At 43.9% G+C, this 21,232-nt stretch overlaps 1 protein-coding gene across 3 annotated transcripts; it reads right to left on the bottom strand.

The window, feature by feature from the left end:
* Positions 1-2,540: 2,540 nt before the first annotated feature.
* Positions 2,541-11,389, bottom strand: SERPINB1 (serpin family B member 1). 3 transcript variants are annotated; one of them, XM_008994064.5, is made up of 8 exons: positions 11,343-11,389; positions 10,917-11,049; positions 10,029-10,204; positions 8,227-8,364; positions 7,584-7,701; positions 5,540-5,682; positions 5,285-5,452; positions 2,541-3,052 (listed from the first exon to the last, which is right to left on the bottom strand). In XM_008994064.5, the coding sequence occupies exons 3-8, from the start codon at positions 10,194-10,196 to the stop codon at positions 2,648-2,650; spliced, it is 1,140 nt and encodes a 379-aa protein (XP_008992312.2). In that variant the 5' UTR covers positions 10,197-10,204; positions 10,917-11,049; positions 11,343-11,389; the 3' UTR covers positions 2,541-2,647. The 3 variants fall into 3 exon arrangements, with proteins under 3 accessions (XP_008992312.2, XP_035151034.2, XP_002746321.2); XM_035295143.3 differs by having other exon boundaries at positions 10,917-10,994; XM_002746275.7 differs by lacking the exon at positions 10,917-11,049.
* Between the last annotated feature and the right edge of the window lie 9,843 nt (positions 11,390-21,232).

Raw genomic sequence — 21,232 nt, 5'->3', positions numbered from 1 at the left:
CTTTATCTGTTTTAGTATAAACGTTTGAAAGTTAGATTTTAAAATATGATTCTGTTGCCTGGTGTGGTGACTCAATCCCAGCACTTTGGGAGTTATTTTTCACCTGTCACTGAAAAAACAATTAAAAAATTAGTCAGGTGTGGTGACACACTCCAGTGTTCCCAGCTACTTGGGAGGCTGAAGTGAGAGGATCACTTGAGCCCAAGAGTTCAAGGCTGCAGTGAGCCATGATTGTACCACTGCACTCCAGCCAGGAAACAAAGTGAGACCCTGTCCCTAAAAAATATAATAATTAATAAATACATGAATAAAATATTATTCTGTTCCATACTTTCTTTCCTCCCATTAAGCATCTTCTTATTGACTACCTTGGGTCTCTTATCCTCCCTTTTATATTTGCCATTCTTTTGCGTTTTGAGGTTTTATTTATCATATTTGTCTTTCTGGAGGCTCCTCAGCTGTCCATTTATTTTTGATTATGTGTTGGGTATTGTATTATAGAACCTGATAGTCAACATGATTTGAAGTTTATGGGTAATTTTCCCCAAAATCTGATTTTTGTTTGCTTCTGCAATGTGCCCACAGATAGCAGCAAACAAGGATGAAAGTAATCTATCTACCTTGAGGGACTGGAAATTTCCGGGCTCTCCAATGACTTATAGCAGAGTTGCATTCTGAGCTGACTCTGTCATACTCATGACTCAGGTAGGGAATAGCTCTTAGAATGCCAAACAAAAGCAGAGGCAGTCTAATGGTCTGTCTACCACTTCCCATTTCCCTCTTCTGAATTGGCAAATGCCCCTGGGGCAGAAGTGACCCCAATTTCCAGATTCACTTCTCTGAATTTCCAATTGGTTCTGGATCTTGGACCAGTAATTCTTTATAATCAGGTTAGCCCTCTCTTGCCTTTGGGCTGATACTTGTTTTATTTATTTGGTTTTTAATTGTCTTCAGAGGCCTGAGGTAACTATTTCACCATTACATAAATTAGAGCCTCTCCACATAAAATAAGAATTGGATTCTAGTCTCTGCCCTGGAACTCACCAATTGTTTTGACCTTCAACAATTTACTTATAGTCTATGGGCCTGTCCCCTCATATATAATTTGAGCAGGTTCGCTGGGCCCCTGCAATTCAGTTTCTACGTAATTTGCACAATTTACTCTACATCACAGTGGATTTTAGGATGAGGAACCAAAAGAGAAGACTTACAGAAGTCAGTGTTTTTCCTATAAGTAAGAAAACGTGGAATATGGCAGGTGCTGATAAGTATTTTAAGAACGGGGGAAAGAAAAAGTTTGTTGGCAAGAGAGGTGCCAAAATTTTGTTGTTAACCTGTAGAATTCCTCACTACCAACACTGATGTCAGGCCAGGAATCCCCTTTTGTAGTCTTAATTTGTCTAGGATAAAGGAGAAATAAGAAGGGGCCTGAGACCAGTCTGGCTTGCAGAATCCTAGGAAGTTTTATTAATTTATGATGCCCTCTATCCTTGTGGGAGCAAGAAAATGCAGCATTTCAAGCCCCAAGGAACTACATTGATAAAGTTTTCTATTAGTACAAGAGCCCCCGCCCCATCTCCCCACACAGCCTCGCACAGTGCCATCTTATTGCCATAACAACCTGGGTGATTGAGGGAAGTCAAGAGCCTCAATCAGAAAACACATGAGAAGACCAAGGTGGGCAGAGATCACCTGAGATCAGGAGTTCAGGACCAGCTGCATCTCTACTAAAAATGCAAAACTTAGCCAGCTCTGGTGGTACACACCTGTAATCCCAGCTACTTGGGAGGCTGAGGCAGGAGAATTGCTTAAACCCACGAGGCAGAGGTTGCAGTGAGCCAAGATGGTACCACTGCACTCCAGCCTGGGCAACAGAGCAAGACTCTGTCTTAAAGAAAGAAAACACATGAGAAGGTGGCTAAGTGTAAAACCTTTGTTCAGCAGTTTATCCCACTACATGGTTATTTTTGTAGACTCTTGGCATCTTTTATCCTAAGACACCCACTTCTTGACTCCATGCAGTCCCACATGAACATATATTATACATAAAGAAGAACGAAAAAGGGAATGCAGGTTATAACTGTAGGCCCTTTAATTGAAGAGTCTAAAAACCAGAGGGCTGTAACAGAATACTAATCCTGCAGAAAAGGAAACAGAAACATCAGGCAAGGCAAGTTTGTCTTAACCCAGGCTCTCAATTGGGGTGCTCTCTTACATTTCAACTGAATACCTGTTTTTAATCACCCCTTCAACAGTCAGGGTGTCTGTCTATTTTGCAGCTTCCAAAATTCTAATTTCAAAATGCATGACCATCTTATCATGTTTTCCCATGGCTATCAGGAAGATACGGCAATTTTAGAGATTACGGCATGGTCAAGAATCTACACATCTGATGTGTTCTCTTTTCTTTTTTACTCGATGCACTCAAAAGCAACCACTGGATTTTTTCAATGTGAAAAAAGAAAAATAGATACTCATGCCAAAATTCATGAGTGTAAACACCCAATAGAGCAGAACTTACAAAGAAATTGAAAGATTCATTTCTGGATAGTGGTTTTATTGGTAAAGATGTAAGAACAGTGGCACTATTAAAAACTCAGGTAATAAAGCGCTAATCTTGGTTTTGTATTGCTATAGTCTCTTTCTTCTAAGGGGAAGAATATCTGCCAAAGAACAGGATGCTACCTGAGGATTTGTGCCGAATAAAGAAAATAAATGGATGGTCGGCTGTGAAATTTTCCTCTGGCATCAGCATGCAGAAAGTGACGACGCCCGCTGTGGCAGCTGCTGCCTCTGTTCCCTCTTCATTCACCTCCACAAAGGCCTTATGAACAATTTTTGATATAAAGATATCTCTGGCTCCTGACATGCCAGACAGATCAGCCTTGCTACTGTCAAAGAGATCCTGCACACCCAGGCGGGCCAGGTCAGAGTTGAGGATGTAACTCTCTTCCAGTTTGAACCTGGGCAAGCTGACATTAACTTCAATGGAACTGAGATTCTCAGGTTTGGTCCACTCACGCAGCTTTTCCAAAGTCAACTGTTCCTCAACCTGTAATTAAAATGAGGCAAAAGAAGACGTGATATCAATTTTTATGTAAGTAAGGCAATAAGGTAATATTTAAATAATAATCCCACAATATCAGTTGCTAGTTATTTTCCTTCATGTTTTGTGCCAAAACAGATTCCATTTGGAGAATTTTATTTTTTTCTGTCAATTGATGAAATAGGGCAGAGCTAGTGTTCCAAGTCATCAAAGGTTCAAGCACAGGGACTTTGTAAATTGGGTCCATCATCCACTCACACACCCACCCACCCAACCACCCATCCATCTGCCCATTCATCCATTCATCCACTCATCTATCCATCCATCCATCCACCCACCCAGCTACCCAGCCACACAGCCACCCATATATCCATCCACCCATTCACCTATCCACCCATCCAACCATCTATCCACCTATCCGTCATCCATCCACCCATTTACCCTTCCACCTATTCACCCATCCATCTACCCATTTATCCATCCATTCATCCAAGGCTTACTAAACCCCTGCCACAATGGATTACTATAATAGGCCATGACAGCTGCTATTACTCTTCATTGGTTGAGTAGTGCTAGAAGAAATTTAAAATATTTCTTCTATTTAGTCTGAATCCCACTGAATCTGTGAACCTCACTGGAGCTGAAGTAATATCTAATAACTTTAGCTCCTGGGTAAAAATTACAAAGGCAGATTATGCACTGGGTCTAGTTCCTCATCTGAAATTGTGATGTGGACAATACTTATATCTACCTTATAGAATGTTGAGAGCATTAAATGAAATGATGTATATAAAGTGCTTGGTGCATAGTGCTATCTAAATGTCAGCTGTTATCATTACTATTGTTGTAGCTATTGGTCTGGAACAGAACCATCACTCTACTTGTTCCAGTCGTGCTGATAATCCCTTTTATGAGGCTAGAGATTTCACTTTACAATCAGAAAAAAAAACTAATGCAAAAATACAACCGAAAGAAAGACCACATTGATTTTTATACAATGTATTAAAAGTCTGTACATGCAAATGATTTTTTTTAGAAATATAAGGCAAAATTTTTATTATTTAAGACCAATATTATTTTTATTTATTTATTTATTTATTTTTATAAAGATGGGGTTTCACCATGTTGGTCAGGCTGGTCTTGAACTCCCGATCTCAGGTGATCTGCCCGCCTTGGCCTCCAAAGTGCTTGGATTACAGGCGTGAGCCACCACGCCTGGCAAGACCAGTATTTTATATATATACGTATATATATATATATATATATGTATGTATTTTTTTAATTGCACTTTAGGTGCAAATGTTTATTATTAGACTTCCTTCCTGATAGCAAGTTTAGTTGGGGAGGAGAGACAGAGCACAGAGCAGGCCAGGGTCCCTAAACAAAAACTTTAATCTTCACAGTTTTGCTTACTTCTAGCCCTGGCAAGAAATATAATAGCCTTTAAGTTACATATAACAGACAGCTTGGACAACATAGTGAGACACTGTCTCTACAAAAAATTTAAATGATCACCAGTGCACTCCAGCCTGGGAAAGAGAGTGAGACCCTATCTCAAAAAGAAAAAAATACACATAATGGAAACCTCATACAAAGTTTCTAGTAGTAAATAGGCCTAATGTGTCACATGAGGCTTTTTCTGTCTTGTAACCATTGGAAATTTAATTCACTATCTATATGAACTGTGATGAGAATGAACAGAGTAATAATAGAATTTTATAGTACATGATGAAGCTATATGCTGCACTATTAGGATGTTTCAATCTTTTTCCTTAGTAAAACAATCCTTATCTTACCGTAATTTCCTCTAAAGTTAATTCAAGAGCCTTTCAATGGGCTGCTACTAACCAGTTTTAAGGTTAGTATAGATCTTTAGATGACCCCATCACATGTGTCCACTGAAAGTAGCTGCCTATCTTTCTTGAAAAATGAAATGTTAGCCGGGCACAGTGGCTCACACCTATAGTCCCAGCTACTCAGGAGGCTGAGGCAGGAGAATTGCTAGAAGCCAGGAGGTCAAGACCAGCCTAGACAAGATAGTGAGATCTTGTGTCTATAAATTAAAAAAAAAAAGATTAACTCTGAGCTTTGGTATAGTAAGTGTTGATAGGCTACATTTACAAAGGAATAACAAACTACTGGAAAATGTGCCATCAGCGAACACTTAATGAGCACCTACCTACCATGGGACACATACACACAGGAGGAACCACACAGCATGAAGGCCAGGAGCCATACCTTCTTCAGGCCCATGGACTCATCGTCAGTGTCATCCGGCAGCAGGATGACCATGCTGAGCTCCTTGCCTTGGTAAGGCAGTTCCAGCACACGGCACTTAAGGTCCTCGATGTAGCCAAATGGAAATTTGTTCTTCTGATACATCATTTTCACAGTTTTTGTATCTTTCTGAACAGTTAAAAAAAAAAATCACTGAAATTACTCTCTGCATTCTTTTCGAGCAATGTACGATTCTGTACAGTTACCTCACCTCACCTTATTCAATCTGAACGGAGCATCCGTCGTGGCCTCTTTTAGGAATTTCTCCTGCCAGTTTCCCTTGAAATAGATGGCATTTACTAGCACAAGTTTAGTCATGTTATCAACCACGCCTGAAGCCAACAGTTCTGGAATCTTCCCTAAAAAAAATCAAGTTAGCTTTAGAAAAAATCCAAATTGGAATTCCAAATTTGAGCTGACAATATATTAGCATAGAAATACAATGCAAATGTATACTTTCTACTTACTCTTCATTTAACAACATATTAAGTTAGGAAAGCTCTACCCAGTAGCATGTCTTCACTTTAAACATAACAACCTGTGGGGCAGACCAGGGTGACACACAAACTACCCACAAAGGACTCCAAAATTTAAACAAGTCAAATGTGCTGAAAGACTGAAGACAGGAAAACCCTCCTTTTCTGGACTGTATGATAATCAATGAGCCTCATTTTGTAACCACCATTCATTTTTAGAAAAACAGTTCTTGAAAAAAATGTCTTTAGCTATCAGTAAATCACTTCTTCAAATCACTGAGTAGATGCCTACTCTCACAAAAAAGATTTAAACAACATCCCAAACGCAGAACAAGACCAAGCATGGTGGCACACACCCGCAATCCTAGCGCTTTGGGAGGCAGAGGTGAGAAGATCCTGTGAGCCCAGGCGGTCAAGGCTGCAGTGAGCCACAATAGTGCCATTGTACTCCAGCCTGGGTGACAGAGCAAGACTCTGTCTCTTAAAAACCGAAACCAAAACCAACCAAACAAACCAAAAAAACAGCAGAACAGCTACTCCATGGAAACAAAGGTCACCTTGGTGACCACAAGTATGGCCAGGAACACTTCCCATAATGGCAGACAGGCCTTCTGGAGTCGGTTGATTGATACAGGACTACATAAGAAAAGAGATGTGGTAAAGAAATAAATTATACCCTAAAGAACAAGTCAGGCCTGTAATCCCAGCATTTTGGGAGGCCAAGGCAGGTGGATCACGAGGTCAAGAGATCGAGACCATCCAGGTCAACATGGTGAAACCCCGTCTCTACTAAAAATACAAAAAATTAGCTGGGCATGGTGGTGCGTGCCTGTAATCCCAGCTACTCAGGAGGCCGAGGCAGGAGAATTGCCTGAACCCAGGAGGCGGAGGTTTCGGTGAGCCGAGATCGCGCCATTGCACTCCAGCCTGGGTAACAAGAGCGAAACTCTGTCTCAAAAAAAAAAAGAGCAAGTCAGTCCCCACCTACCCACCTTTTTTTACTGGACTAGATCTTGGCAAAAAATTTATGACCACAGCAGTTTGTGAATATTGATTTCAGGTATTTCCTTGAAATTCCGGGACATTTCTTTCCTTATGTGTATTAGATAATTTTTGGCAGGCTGGATTCTCCTCAAAATTTTAATTTCTTTTTTGCTCTATTCAGTGTTGGTTTTAACTTTACTTATTTACTTTCTTAATTAATTTTTTTTTTAAGACAGAGTCTTACTCTGTTGTCCAGGCTGGAGTGCAGTGGCGTGATCTTGGCTCACTGTAACTTCCACCTCCCAGGTTCAAGTGATTCTCCTGCCTCAGCCTCCTGAGTAGCTGGGATCACAAGTGTGTGCTACCACACCTGACTAATTTTTTTGTATTTTTAGTAGAGACAGGGTTTCATCAAGTTAGCCAAGCTGGTCTTGAACTCCTGACCTCAAATGATCCCCCTGCCTTGGCCTCCCAAACAGCTGTGATTACAGGCATGAGCCACCGTGCCTGCCAATGTTGGTTTGAACTTTAAAATGTAGTTTTGGGGAGCTGACGAGAACAAAGAATTTAGCTGCTTGAGTTAAATCATGTTTAAGTTTCCACTCTGGTGAACTTCGAACATTTGAGAGCTGTCCAGCAATGGGCAGTGCAGAGTTCACGCACCCTGAGCATCCTCTGACTGTAACCGCGATGTGTGCCAGGACTATGGGAGCTGGGGAGGGAAGAATTGCAGGTGGGGAAGGCAGACTGAGGAAAGGAATGACCTGTGCCTAATGATTCCATTCTGCCCAGGCTCTCACCTTCTGTCTGTCCCTTCACCCACTGGTTTATGGTCTTCCTTGCGTCTTCAGGGGCATGCTGAAAATCCACACCAGTCAGGACGGCACCATATGTTTTCTCAGTCGAAGCCAAGAACTCCTATTTTAAAAAAAGAAGAAAATAGAAGCAACTCCTACCTATAGAAATTGTTTTCTAAGATCCCGAAAAGCAACAGAAATTGTCTTAAAAGGCTACAGTTTCAACTCTTACAGTTTTTCTCATTGTAGCAAAAAATATTTAACATTAAATTTTACTATGTTAGCCATTTTTACATGTGCATTTCAGTCACGGTAAGTCTAACCCTTATCCTGTTGGTGTTGTATAAAAATTACTGCTCTTTTCTGACCTTGGACTAAGATTTCACAAATACTGATTGTACTCTTGCTTCTGTAAAACCTCCAGGAGCTATCTTTCCACTAAAAAGACTGTAATACACAAACCACCATGTCAATTAAAGTTTGCATTCCGTCATGTTGCCTTCCATATTGTTTCTGCCATATTTGCCTTCTGTATTGTTTTTCTGAAAGTTTACAAATATTAAAACTGACTTCCATGACTTGATAGTGCTGAAAAATATCTACACTGTATAGCGGGATTTTAGAACGTGAAGGGCAAAGTACTTACAGGGAGGAAATTGTAAGTTTTCTCTCCGTATAATCTATTAGCAAGTTTCAGAATATAGGATGCACCACGTTTGTTGATATCAGCATTCAGGCTCTGGAATCTTGAATGAATCTCCTCAACCGTGTTGAAATGAAAAGTCTAAAACAAAGAAGACATTCTTTCCACAACCATCTATTTTGAAACCATAAAGTGGTTCCTTGGTGTTTCCTTCTATCAGATTAAATTAGTGTGTTTCTATTACTAACTATTGATGATCCCCAGCCCAATATTTGTAATTTGCCATTGCTTTCACATCGCTTTTTGTTATACTTGCAGTTCCTCAAATGTGAGTCGTTAATACACTATATATTTATGTATAAGTCTGCCTTTTTCCAAAGAAAATCATAACTGGTATGTTTATGTTTATTTTCTGTATCAAATACAGTTTTACTGAAAGTTCTCAGAAATAAGCAGTAAAAATAAGATTCATCCTCTATTCAGAACCACAAACATATTACAGACTGAGGTTTTTAAAATTTTATTACCCTATTAAACATTAACTCATTTATTTTAAAATAACTTCCTTAAACTTAACATTCTGGCAAAAGTTTAATTCCTCATGTATCAGTTACAAATCAAGAGGCCCTTTGTGGTTTTATGAGGCCTAGGCTGGTTCTTTTATTATTAAAACACAAAGAACAAAACTACATAGAGTACAAAGTCCACATTACTCACTGGGATATGGAATCTTTCCACTGTGCCTATGATCCATCTGCTTTAATGGAAATGAGGGGGGGAGTCCTTAAAACTATTCTTTGCTGAGGTTTTTAAAGTCCCTGGAAAGTCTCAAGCTAGGAACTGCTATAACCCTGCAAGAAGCAACTAACAATTAGTAACAGAAGTTTCTTTAATGAATTTTTTAAAAAATCTTTAAAATGCTTTCATATCTAAAGTGATGAGCAATAGAAGCTTCGAAGCCCCTTAAACATGAATCCCAGGCTGCACTTTGCCAAGGAGCAGGTGCCGCATAATTTATGGCAGGTATGTTAGAAGAACCGCCACTGTTACCTCTCCTTTCTGCTGAGATTTGAGAGACAGCTAGAGTTCTCTTCTCGGAATTGAAGAGTACCAAGCACAGGAGTCCCCTCCATTAAGGACAAGAAGGAAGGCTGGGCATGAGAGTGACTTGTCACATCGCCAGCGGCTGGGTCCTCCTCCCGAAGCTGTTGGGTCTCCCGCTCACCTCCCCTGCAGGGCTTGCTATGCCACAGCCCACTAAGCCATGCACAGAGCCCTAGGACTATAGAACCACAGGGTCACTTTCTTCCCGGCAAAAAAGCAATGCCACTATCTCCATTATAGTGCATTCCCTATGTCTCATTGCTCTCAGTATAATTGAAGGTAGCATTATGTAACAGGCAGTATTTATGAGTTGCAAATCATCATATGCAAAGCGAAAACTGGAAGCTGCTGGCCCAGGAGGACCTGGTATGGCTTTCAGGAAAGCTGTCAGAGTCATCGACTGGAGCAGAAGCCTCGCTCTGAAGGGATTTTTGTCAGCTTTGCTCAATGCTGTCTCCTCAGGAACACAAAAACCAGTTCCTGGCATGTGGGAGGTACTTAGGAAAAACCTGATGACGAATGAAAGCCTACATACAAATGGGATTTTTCAGAAAGTCTGATCTCATAATGTATAGTTGTTGAACACAGAAATACAGTTTTTTGAAAACACGCTGTAAGAGCTCAACGGCACAACCTTTCCATACAGACTGTCCATTCGTAGGGAGACAGCAGGAAAGACCCTTTTGTTTGCTTCTGCTGACCTTGGACAGCTGCGCCGCCGTGTTACCTCTGGTCCCCAGAAAGACCATGGCCATCGCAGATGAAATGCTAAAGGGAGAGATGAAGACATTTCCAGCCGGATTGTTCTCACTCAAGGCCAGGAACAGGTCCAAGGCGAAGCGGGTGTTTGCTGAGCTCAGCTGCTCCATGGTGAAAGCTGTAACACATAACAGGAACCCCATGGTGCCTGGTTCCCGCTGCTCATCCCAGCTGATCAGGCAGCACTATTTCCCCAGAAGCTTCCTCATCTTGTGCCAACCACCCTGTGATGCCATGGATCTTGTACTTTCTCCCCACTTTTGTATTACAGGGGCAAGAACACTTTCCCAGGCCCACAGATGTGGGATCATGCTGGCCAAGGATTCAGCAGTTAAAGGGGATCAGGACCCAGGGTGCCCTATAGGGCTCTGACCTTGCAGACAGGTGAGTCTGGGGGGTAGGGTGGGGCAAACCCCAGCCACCCCAGCCTTAGCATAGCCATCCAGCCCTGGGTCCTTCCAACCTACATCTGGGAATGCACCTGCTTCTGAGCCTTTGATTCAAGTCTGATTCACTGGGCAATGAATCTATCACCTACCTTCACCTGAACTAAGAGTGTTCTATCAGAGACTCATAGCTAGCTCTTATCCATTAAAACTCCAGCAAGGGTATCGCTGTAATTATTATAATCATATAATTATTCCTAATTTTTGAGGTTCAAAAGGTCTAAGAGGTCCAGTGCTCAAAGTCTCAGAGCCGGCGCAGGATGCGCTCGGGTGTGGCGGTGCAGCATCCCCATCCTCCACCCACCAGCCCATCTTGATCTCCACTCTCAGAGCCCTTATTTCCCCAAGGACAGGCAAAGAAGAACTGTGCTGGCTGCTCCGCACCTAAGTACAAAGCTGATTTCTCCTTGTTGTTAAGTCGTCTCTAGAATCGCGCGGGGTTCCTCCTCTCCCTCCCTGCAGCTGCAGAAAGGAGAAGTGGCTTGGCCCTGGGCTGCCTGGAAACTCACAAACAGTTCTGGGAGGCAGAGAATTCAGGGAGAAAGAACAACATTCGGATCTCAGGGTTCAGTCCTGACTTCCGCCTGCATCTGTCGTCCTCCCTCCCTCTCTCGCTGGCTGGCCCGGCCTGCGCCTCGGCAAGGGCGAGGATCCGAGGGGTGTATCTCAGACCGGGCTCTGGTAGGGGTTTGGGGCGTGCACCCGGGGCGCAGGCGGAGCGGTGAGGCAGACTGGCCTGAGCCTAGGAGGTGGGAGTGCTGGGCTGGAAGCTGAGCGAGGGGGCCTGGTCCCTCCGAGTCCCGGCCTTACCCGATGCGCCGAGGCACGCTCCGGGCTCCGAGCTGGGTGCGAGGTCTGGGAGGAAGCGCCCAGGGCCGCTGCCCTTATACCAGGCGGAAGTGTCTCGCAGGCCGCGGCCGCGGGCGGCGCAGCGGCCCTTCCCCGTGACTGCCTAGGAGTCAGAGCTCCTGGGGTTGCCTAAGTGAAGGCAGAAGTGAGCGTGGCTTCCCGGCAGCGCCCTCCTCAGGGAATTGGCGCCTTTCTCAGTTCTAAGCCTTTCCCGGAATCTCTGGCAAAGACCTGAAAAGCTATTTCTTACAAAGACGTGAAAGACTGAGAAGACAGTGTGTCACCTCTTGGAGGGCAAATGACTTTCTTTGAGACCCATCTATATTGGGAGCTTTCTTTGACGGGAGGAAGCAAATGTGGGGATCTTGCATAGGGGAAAAGAGGGGCCTCCAAGATCAGATAAAACAGACCCAATTCCAAAACCTGCTCTCTGCTTCCAAGATCACAGCTTGCTGCTGCATCCTCAATGGTGGAAAGTGGAAGGGCAAAAGGGGCGAAATCCCGTGAAGGCTGTTTTAAAGGGCCAATCCCACGTCTGAGGGAGTGCTCTCATGATCTAATCACCTCCTAAAGGCACCACCTGTTAGTATTGCATTGAAGATTGTTTCAGCATGAATTTTGGAGGGAACACAGACATTGAAAGCATAGCATTCTGCCCCCGCCCTCCAAATGCAGGCCCTTCTCACATACAAATGCATGCATTCTATCCCAGTGGCCCACAAAGTTCCAGCATCAACTTTAAAATGTAAGTCCAAAGTCTCATCTAAATATCTTCTGAATTAGAAAGGCATAAGGTTCAAGGTACAATTCATCCTGAAATTCCCCTCCAGCCATGAGCCTGTGAAATCAAACAGGTTACATGCCTTCCAAAGGCATGTAATGGCCAGACAGGCATAGGAAGGACATTCCTATTCCAAAAGGGAGGGACAGGCAAGAAGAAAGGAGCATCTGATCCCAAGGAAGTCCAAAAACACAACAAGGCAAACAACATTAAATCTTGGGGCTTCAGAATAATCTTCTTTGATGCTGTGTCCCCAGTTTCAAGCACATCAGGTGGGGATTGGGTCCTCTAGTCCCATGGATTTGCCAGGTGTAACCACTGCAGCAGCTCTGACAGGTTGAAGTTTAGGCTCTCACAGCGGGGATTTGCATGCTGGTGGCTGTACAGTTCTGGGTTCTCAGGGATAGCCCTGTCCCCAGAGCTCCACTAGCTATTACCCTAGTTGGGGCTCTCTGCAGTAGCCCCAGTGCCATTGTTCCACTAAACATTGCCCTAGTGGGGGCTTTCTGCGGCAGCCTCACCTCAGTGACAATTCTCTACTTGAGCCCACAGGTTCCCCAAGATGTCCTTCAAAATCAAGGTGGAGGTGGCTATGTCTCCATGGTTCATGCACTCTATGCACCTGCAGACTTAGCATAACATGGGCACTGCCAAGGCTCACAGGAAGGGTGTCCTGACAAGGGCCTGCCTAAGCCACACCTGGAGTGGTGGCCAAAGGGTGCTGCACCAGAATGTGGGGGTCAGGGGGCAGAGACCTGAGGCAGCCCTGGGCAGCAAGCCCCAAGGTTCCAAGGTGTCCTGAGTCCTCCCTGAAAACCATGCTGCCCTCAGGGGCCTGGCACTCTGGGATGGTGATGGGAATCCAGCACCAGCAACCTCTGAAATGCCTTTGGGTTCATTCTTCCATTGTCTTGATAAATAGCATCTGGCTTCCTTCTAGCCATACTCATCTCATTATCAAGTGTGAGCCTGGCCACACCCTTGGTGTTCGCTCTCAAACATGCCTTTTCATTCTTTACATGGCCAAAGATTTGGAAAGAATTTTCTAAACCTTTAAGCTCTGCTTTCCTCTTGATTATAAATTCTGTCTTTAATTCATCCTCTTTGCTCACATTGTACTATAAGCAGTCATGAGAAGCCATGCTGCACTCTGAACACTTTGCTCAGAGATTTCTTCCACCAAATAGCCTAGTTTATTACCTTTAAGTTCTGCCATTCAGAAAACACTAGGACACAGACACAATTCAGTCAAGTTCATTGCCACTGTGTAGGAAGGATGACCTTCCCTCCAGTTTCCTTTTAAGATCTCATCAAAACTGTCTTTATACCTCTAACTGCATTCTGGTCATGACCACTTAATCTCTAAGAAGATTTAGGCTCTTCCTGCAGCAGTCCTTGTCTTCTGAGCTCTCAACCAGAACTGCCCTTAATGCTCTGTTCATGTCTACCTAGGCTTTTTCCCGAATGCATCTCCAACTTCTTCCGGCCTCTACCCATTAATCAGTTTCAAAACTCTCTCTACATATTTAGGTATTAGTTATAGCAACATCCCAATTGATAAATGGAGTATCAATTTCTGTCATAATCCATTTGTGCCATTATAAAGAAATGCCTGTGATTGGGCAATGTATTAAAAACAGAAATTTATTGCTCACAGTTCTGGAAGCTGGAAAGTCCAAGAATAAGGCACCAACATACTTGGTGCCTGGTGTGGGCTGCTCTCTGCAGAGCATTTCCCTAAAGGGGAAAATGCTGTATCTTCACGTGGTGGTGGGAGGGATGGAAAGGGATGAATGCCGTCCCTCAAAGGCCCTAATCCCACCCATGAGGGTTGTGCCCTCATGACTTATCACTTATTAAGGCTCTACCTCTTAATACTTTCACATTGGTGATAAAGCTTCAACATATGAATTTTGGAGAGACACATTCAGCCCATAACATCTCTTCTGCCACATGAGGACACAGCATTTGTCCCTTCTGCCTTTCCCACCAAGTGAGAACACAGCAAGAAGATGCCCTCATCAGACACTGGGTCTGCACCTGCAGATCTTGAACTTCCCAGCCTTGGACTTCCCAATCTCCAGAACTGTGAGAAATATGTGTCTATTGTTTACAAGGTGTTTTGATAAAGCAGCAGGAAAAGGCCAAGACAGGAGCTCTTCTTGAGAAGCTGGCCTTGTCCTTACCCTCTTGTCTGGGAGAAACATGTGGACACCTCCATATTACTGCCCCCTGAGTCTTCCTAGCCCATCTCTGCTGACAATAACATGGAGAAATGTTGGTCTCCTATGAGATTTTCCTCGTTCTCCTCCACCTTGAATTATTTCTGAATTATTCCTCCTGCCCCCAGCTCCTGAAAGTAGAAGCGACTTACTCTTAGACTTTTCTGGCTCTTCAAACAAGCTGCTACTGGTCACTCAGAACTCTCAGAGCATCTTGAGATGCGTTCTTCACTCTTCAAAAGTCATTTGGAATTAGCTTGTTTTCTTGTTTAGTTTAAGAAACGGCTATTAAGTGAATAATGACACTTTGAATAAACTTGCAGCACAGTGAAATTAAAAGTCTCACAACAGCGCATTATAAATATGTTAAATATAATTCTTCTGGGTAAATTATTTCCACGTTGTGTTCCCTGAGTAATGTATTTTATTCTATTTAATCAATTCCTCAAAACCTAAAATTCATAGTAATCCACTAGCAGTTCAACAATTCAAAACATTTTAAACTAAAAAAGCAATTTTTGTGTGCCATAGTGTGTATTTGCTATAGTAAAAGAGAAATATGAAAATAACTGTTAAACTTGTTCTTAATAAATAGTTTCTCCAGCCTGGGCAACATAGGGAGACCCCATCTCTAAGAGAATTTAAAAGTTAGCTGGGCGTGGTGGTACACACCTGTGCTCCCAGCAACCTGGGAGGCTGAGGTGAGAGGATTGCTTGAGCCCAGGACTTGGGTGAGGCTGCAGTGAGCTATGATGGCGCCACTGCACTCCAGCCTGGGTGACAAAGTGAGAAACTGTGTCAAAGGAAAAAAAAACATCAAAAAATGAATTAGTAACTTATAAGCTAGAAAAATAACACAAAATCATTCTACGGATAATGCCTTTTTTTTTTTTTTTTTTTTTTTTGATGGAATTTTGCTCTTGTTACCCAGGCTGGAGTGCAATGGCGCGATCTTGGCTCACCGCAACCTCTGCCTCCTGAGTCCAAGCAATTCTCCTACCTCAGTCTCCTGAGTAGCTGGGATTACAGGCATATGACACCATGCCCAGCTAATTTTTTTGTATTTTTAGTAGAGACGGAGTTTCACCATGTTGACCAGGATGGTCTCAATGTCTTGACCTCGTGATCCACCCGCCTCGGCCTCCCAAAGTGCTGGGATTATAGGCGTGAGCCACCGAGCCCGGCTCGGATAATGCTTTCTTATAATAGTCTGAGAATTTTGGGTGAGGCTAATTTCATGACTGTGAATAATTTTGGCCCCTGGGCTGTGGTTACAGATAATAAGACATTTTCAGGAAAGTCTAAAATAATTTACATTTTCCTATGTTAGGCAGCTTACAGGATTGAAATGACAGAAATGAATAAAGTAACCAAATAAACTCTCAGGGTTTGTTTGTTGTTTCTTTTCTTTTCTTTTTTTTCTTTTAGTGTGATGGCACGATCTCTGCTCTGCTCACTGCAACCTCTGCCTTCTGGGTTGAAGCGATTCTCCTGCCTCAGCCTCCTGAGTAGTTAGGACTACAAGTGTGCAACACCAGATAGTTTTTTGTATTTTTAGTAAAGCAGGGTTTCACCGTGTTGGCCAAGCTGGTCTCGAACTCCCGACCTCAAGCAGTCCGCCCACCTCGGCCTCCCAAGGTGAGGGGATTACCAGCAAGCCACTGCGCCTGGCCAGGGTTTCTTTTAGTCCTTTTATTTTCTGCCAAATAATGGAACTAACCTAGCATTAAAATTTCAGCTGTGCAACATAGCTTTATCCTCCAGAGGGCAGAATTGCATCATTTATAAAATGCAAATCGTTGGCTTCTGCTTAGAACGTAAATGCCAGGACAACAGGTAATTTTTCTTCAGTCAAGCTTGAACCTCCTTACTGGGGTAGCTAGAATGTCTCTAATTTAATTTTATCTTGCGAATATCCATGTAAGTAGTCCACTGGGGACTTCCTCTGACCTTGCATCCTTCTTTCCCCCTCATTTCAGAGGCTTCTTTTCAGTGTCTCACCTTAGAAGGTTCATTTTCTTTCAGGCCTTAGCCCCCTGCTGTTGCCTCTTCCTTTCTTTTTTTTTTTGAGACGGAGTTTAGCTCTTGTTACCCAGGCTGGAGTGCAATGGCGTGATCTCGGCTCACCGCAACCTCCGCCTCCTGGGTTCAAACAATTCTCCTGCCTCAGCCTCCCGAGTAGCTGGGACTAAAGGTGCGTGCCACCATGCCCAGAGATGGGGTTTCACCTTGTTGACCAGGATGGTCTCGATCTCTTGACCTCGTGATCCACCCACCTCGGCCTCCCAAAGTGCTGGGATTATAGGCCTGAGCCACCACGCCCAGCCTCTTTCTAGCTGACTCTAAATCTGGTCTCTACTCAATGTCACCTCTTCCCTAAGACCTTCCCTGACTTCTGTTCTCTTCCCAAAATTATTTTCTGTTTGCCTTGTAGCCTCAATTGCCATTAGAAACTGGTTGCCTACCTCCTTCAATAGAACATAACATCAGGAGGAGAGGGCTTTGACCTACTTGTTCACTGCTGCACCCCCAGTATCTAAAACACCTGGCATATAGTAGTTGTTTAAGAAATTTTGTTGAATAAGTGAATGAAGGTTATAGTTCAGAATAAACCAAGCCATGTGGACAGATGATGTGCTCAGTTCAGTTTCTTGATCAATGATAAGGAGAAGAAAAGGCTCTCTAAACTGCATGCATAGAATAACTACAATGTGAATGAAAATGGGGCCCCCACAAGAGGAATTCAGGTCCCAGTATAACTAGCAAGATATATGAAACAAAGTACTTGAGAAAAACGATATGCATGGCATAATCATGGCACAAAAAGTCTGCCTGGAACTCAGAACAAAGAAAGTGGCATTCACTGAAGCCTCCCAGTGTTACTCTGAGGACAAGATAAACAAGGGTAAGCTGATATTATTGTAAAGGTAGCCGAGAGAAAGGAGAATAGACCCAAAGTCAGGCAAGGAAGTTGTATTAACCTGCCGGGCTGCTCCCTAACAGTCAGAGGAGGCAGCCCTGAGCTTACAAAATGAGGGGCTTCTGTAGGGTGAGAGGGGCATAAGTTGCAGGGGGTGTTTCAGGTAACAGGCACAGAAATAGTTTGTTAACTTGCAACAGACCTACGATACATCATCCTGTGACTTCTGTGGCGGCAGCCTTTAAAAAAAGACAGAAACCGGGATTTTTTACAGACGTGTCAAACAGTAATTGACAAGTATAGAGAACCAACATCTGTTTTCCCCATCCTCCCGTGAGCTGCCCAGATGGCTGTAATCAGACTTTGCTTAATTGCCACATGTCTGGCAGCCTTGGTGTGGCCCTAGGTAGGGGTTCAGGAGTGCAGCTGCAGAGCAATTAGATCGGGGGAAGGGGTCAGCCAGCACAGAGGGGGTTTTCTGAGACAGCACAGATCATCCCTAACAATTATAATAAAGGATTGTTAGCTGGCTATAGAAATAACCTAAAATTTCAAGATGCGGTGGCTCATGCCTGTAATCCTAGCATTTTGGGAGTCCGAGGCAGTTGGATCACGTGAGGTTAGGAGTTCTAGACCAGACTGGCCAACGTGGTGAAATCCCGTCTCTACTAAGAATACAAAAATTAGCTGGGCGTGGTGGTATATGCCTGTAATCACAGCTACTCAGGAGGCTGGGGCAGGATAATTGCTGGAACCTGGGGGGTGGAGGTTGTAGTGAGCTGAGATCATGCCGCTGTACTCCAGGCTGGGCGACAGAGCCAGACTCTGTCTCAAAAAAAAAAAAAGTAATGACTCAAAATTGTGGCTCACTTGGGAAGGAGGTCTCTCAAGGTACACCACAGGGCTCTTCCTGTATGTGTTCCTGTCTCACCCTCTCACAAACAACTTTGATGGACGCATAGAAGGCCATAAAGAAGAAATTTTCTAATAGCACAAGCCTACTGCAGTGATGACAGAATTGAGATTTGAAAGAAGCCTGCTAGCTGAGATGTCATCCCAGACCAATACAAAGAAATGTCATAATGATGATTGAGATGTTTTTAAATTTAGATATTTTAAAAAATCAATTCTGCCAATGCCAGAAATGGGAAGCCTATTTTAGAAGCACTTCACGTGAAGAAAAATCTGAAATTTTAACTGACCGCAAACTCAATATTCACCAATAGGGTAAGAAAGGTTTTAGCACTGATAGAAGTGTAGCAGCCACAACCAGTAAGGGGGTAGGGGCCATTCCCCACGCTCTGGCCTGATCTGTCCAGAGATGGCTTTCAGATGTGGGTGCCACACATAGTCAGAGGGAGACAAGGGTGATATTCTGCAGGGAATTTTGGAAGGAATTGGATTTGCTTAATTCAGAAGAAAAGACTGAAAGAGTGAAAACCATCAGGTAGAACTGGACGATTCAATAGGACATTTGAAGGAAGCTTTTGTGGCAAGAGGACCTGGGTCTGGATGCCAGTGCTGCCTCTTACTGGCTGGGTCTTTGGGGAAAATTTCCCATATCCTCACAGACCCTGCTGCATCATCTATGATTGGGGTTAGTAATGGCAACCTCCTAAGGTTTTTGGGTAGATTAAATGAAATGTCTGTAAAGGTTAGGCTCAATCTAGATACAGCCCAGGTGGTAAGAGCATGCCTAGCTACAGCATGCGTGCAATAACTGGTTGCTGCAGCTCAGGCTGCCTCGGTGTGTTTCAGGTATGGCAACAAGAAGCTGAATGCAAATGAGAGCACGTGTCCCAGGAGCCACACCCCTAGCCCCACCCACTAGTGACATTCAGCGCAATTCACAACAGACACTTACCAACCGGACTGATGCGCCTCCGTCCTTCTGGATGAGAGACATGTGGGTCAAGATGGCCAGGGTCAGACCTATGTTATTTCTAGTTGAATCATTATAAGCTTGCTTTGCTTATTGTACACTGAAGTTTATACCCCGAACTAAGCTATATCAAATATTGATGCAGTAAAATAGAAATCAAGCAGCAACAGGAGGCCCAAGGTAAAGACCATCTGAGACCGCTGTAAAACCGTGGAACACTGCCAGGTAGTTGCAGAGCAGGAAATACTGCTTTGGTCCCAGGAATGCCTTCTCAGCATGGAGGCTCCCTGAGGGTCGTAAAGAGGACTTGTGCAAGATCTCTGAGAAGGGAGGCCACCTCTGCTCACAAGATCAGGAGGTCTCTGCAGATGGGAGTTTGCAAGGAAGAAAAGCCTTGCAGGGCAGAGATGATCCGAGGTGGAGAACACAGGCTCTGCCTAGTTTCTCAGAAGTGTGCAGTAATTTTGATTGTTCTGTGTCCTCAGTGCTGGGAGATAAAAGCCCCTTGATGCATTGGATGTGGTCAGACCTGGAGAGGCTGCCTTATCTGCTATGCTTCTGATGCAAATGCACCTTGATAGGAACCAGAGATAGAATTCAGTGTTCTAGTTTTGCGTAAGAATCACTTCTGCTACTAGGTACTGCAGACCACACTTCTCTCCCCGCCTCCACATCTTGCCCGCAGTAGTTTCAAGTTCTTTCCTGATCACCCCTCCCTGCTCCCCACCCCTCGATTAACAAGTGTGTGTACCTAAGACTAAGGGTACCCACGAATAGGGTTGGGGCTGGTATCCAACAAGACAGACCAGAATGTTTGTTCCAACACCACCTGGGTTGGGGACACCTAGGCAACCTTCCAAAGTTGTAGGTGCTGTCTCATGAAGCACCATGTCATGGACAGCAGGCTCCTGCATGGCTCTGGTGACTGATGATGGATGTGACAGAAGCAGTGCGATGTCAGGACCTTTCTCATACACAAACCGGAAGCCCTCCATGGAAATGCTATGCTCGTTTTTGCCACTGAAGCCAACTTGATAATCTACTCAGGGATAGTGAAGAGGAAATTTCTACTTTCCTCTTCAAAGAGGACCAAAGAGTGAATGAATTAACATCAAAGTTCTAAATTTTGTTCTTAATTCTAAATTGTCTATGAAATCAGCAACTTAGGCTACATTTTTGTAAGGAACCCAGCAACAGCCCCACACTCTGGACAGGTGCAAAGGGCAAAGCAGAGGCAAAATGTCTGCTTTTTTTTTTCTTTAGAAAAAGATGGGTTTTCACCATGGTGGCCAGGCTGGTCTTGAACTCCTGACCTCAGGTGATCCACCCACCTCGGCCTCCCAAAGTGCTAGGACTACAGGCATGAGCCACCACGCCAGGCTGTGTCTGCTTTTTAAAAGTACCTGGGGGCCGGGAGCAGTGGCTCATGGCTGTAATCCCAGCACTTTGGCAGGCCAAGGCGGGCGGATCACGAGGTCAAGAAATCAAGACCATCCTGGCCAACATTGTTTCTACTAAAAAAAAAAATACAAATATTAGCTGGGCATGTGCCTGTGGTCCCAGCTACTTGGGAGGCTGAGGCGGAAGAATCGCTTGAACCCAAGAGGCAGAGGTTGAAGTGAGATGAGATTGTGCCACTGCACTCCAGCCTGGTGACAGAGCAAGATTCCATCTTAAAAATAAATAAATAAATAAATAAATAAATAAATAAATAAATAAAATAAAAAATAAAAGTACCTGGGGCCAGGCAAGGTGGCTCACACTTGTAATCCCAACACTTAGGGAGGTTGAGGCAGGCAGATCATCTGAGGTCAGGAGTTCGAGACCAGGATGGCCAACATGGTGAGACCCCTGTCTCTACTAAAACTACAAAAAGTTAGCTGAGAGTTGTGGTACATGCCTGTAATCCCAGCTACTCTCAAGGCCGAACCAAGAGAATTATTTGAACCTAGGAGGCAGAGGCTGCAGTGAGCTGAGATCACACCCCTGTACTCCAGCCTGGGCAACAGAGTGAGACTCCGTCTCAAATATTTATATATGCACCTG

Source organism: Callithrix jacchus, chromosome 4 (assembly GCF_049354715.1).
Source record: "Callithrix jacchus isolate 240 chromosome 4, calJac240_pri, whole genome shotgun sequence".
Lineage (NCBI taxonomy): Eukaryota > Metazoa > Chordata > Mammalia > Primates > Cebidae > Callithrix > Callithrix jacchus.
This window is presented reverse-complemented; position numbering and strand designations above follow the sequence as displayed.

Coding starts and splice junctions, on each gene's coding strand:
- SERPINB1 (XM_008994064.5), bottom strand. CDS start 10,196: ATGGAGCAGCTGAGCTCAGCAAACACCCGCTTCGCCTTGGACCTGTTC. Junction 5,683..7,583: donor GGTGAAGGGACAGACAGAAG/GTGAGAGCCTGG, acceptor GATTTTTTTTAG/GGAAGATTCCAGAACTGTTG. Junction 5,453..5,539: donor CTCCGTTCAGATTGAATAAG/GTGAGGTGAGGT, acceptor TTAACTGTTCAG/AAAGATACAAAAACTGTGAA.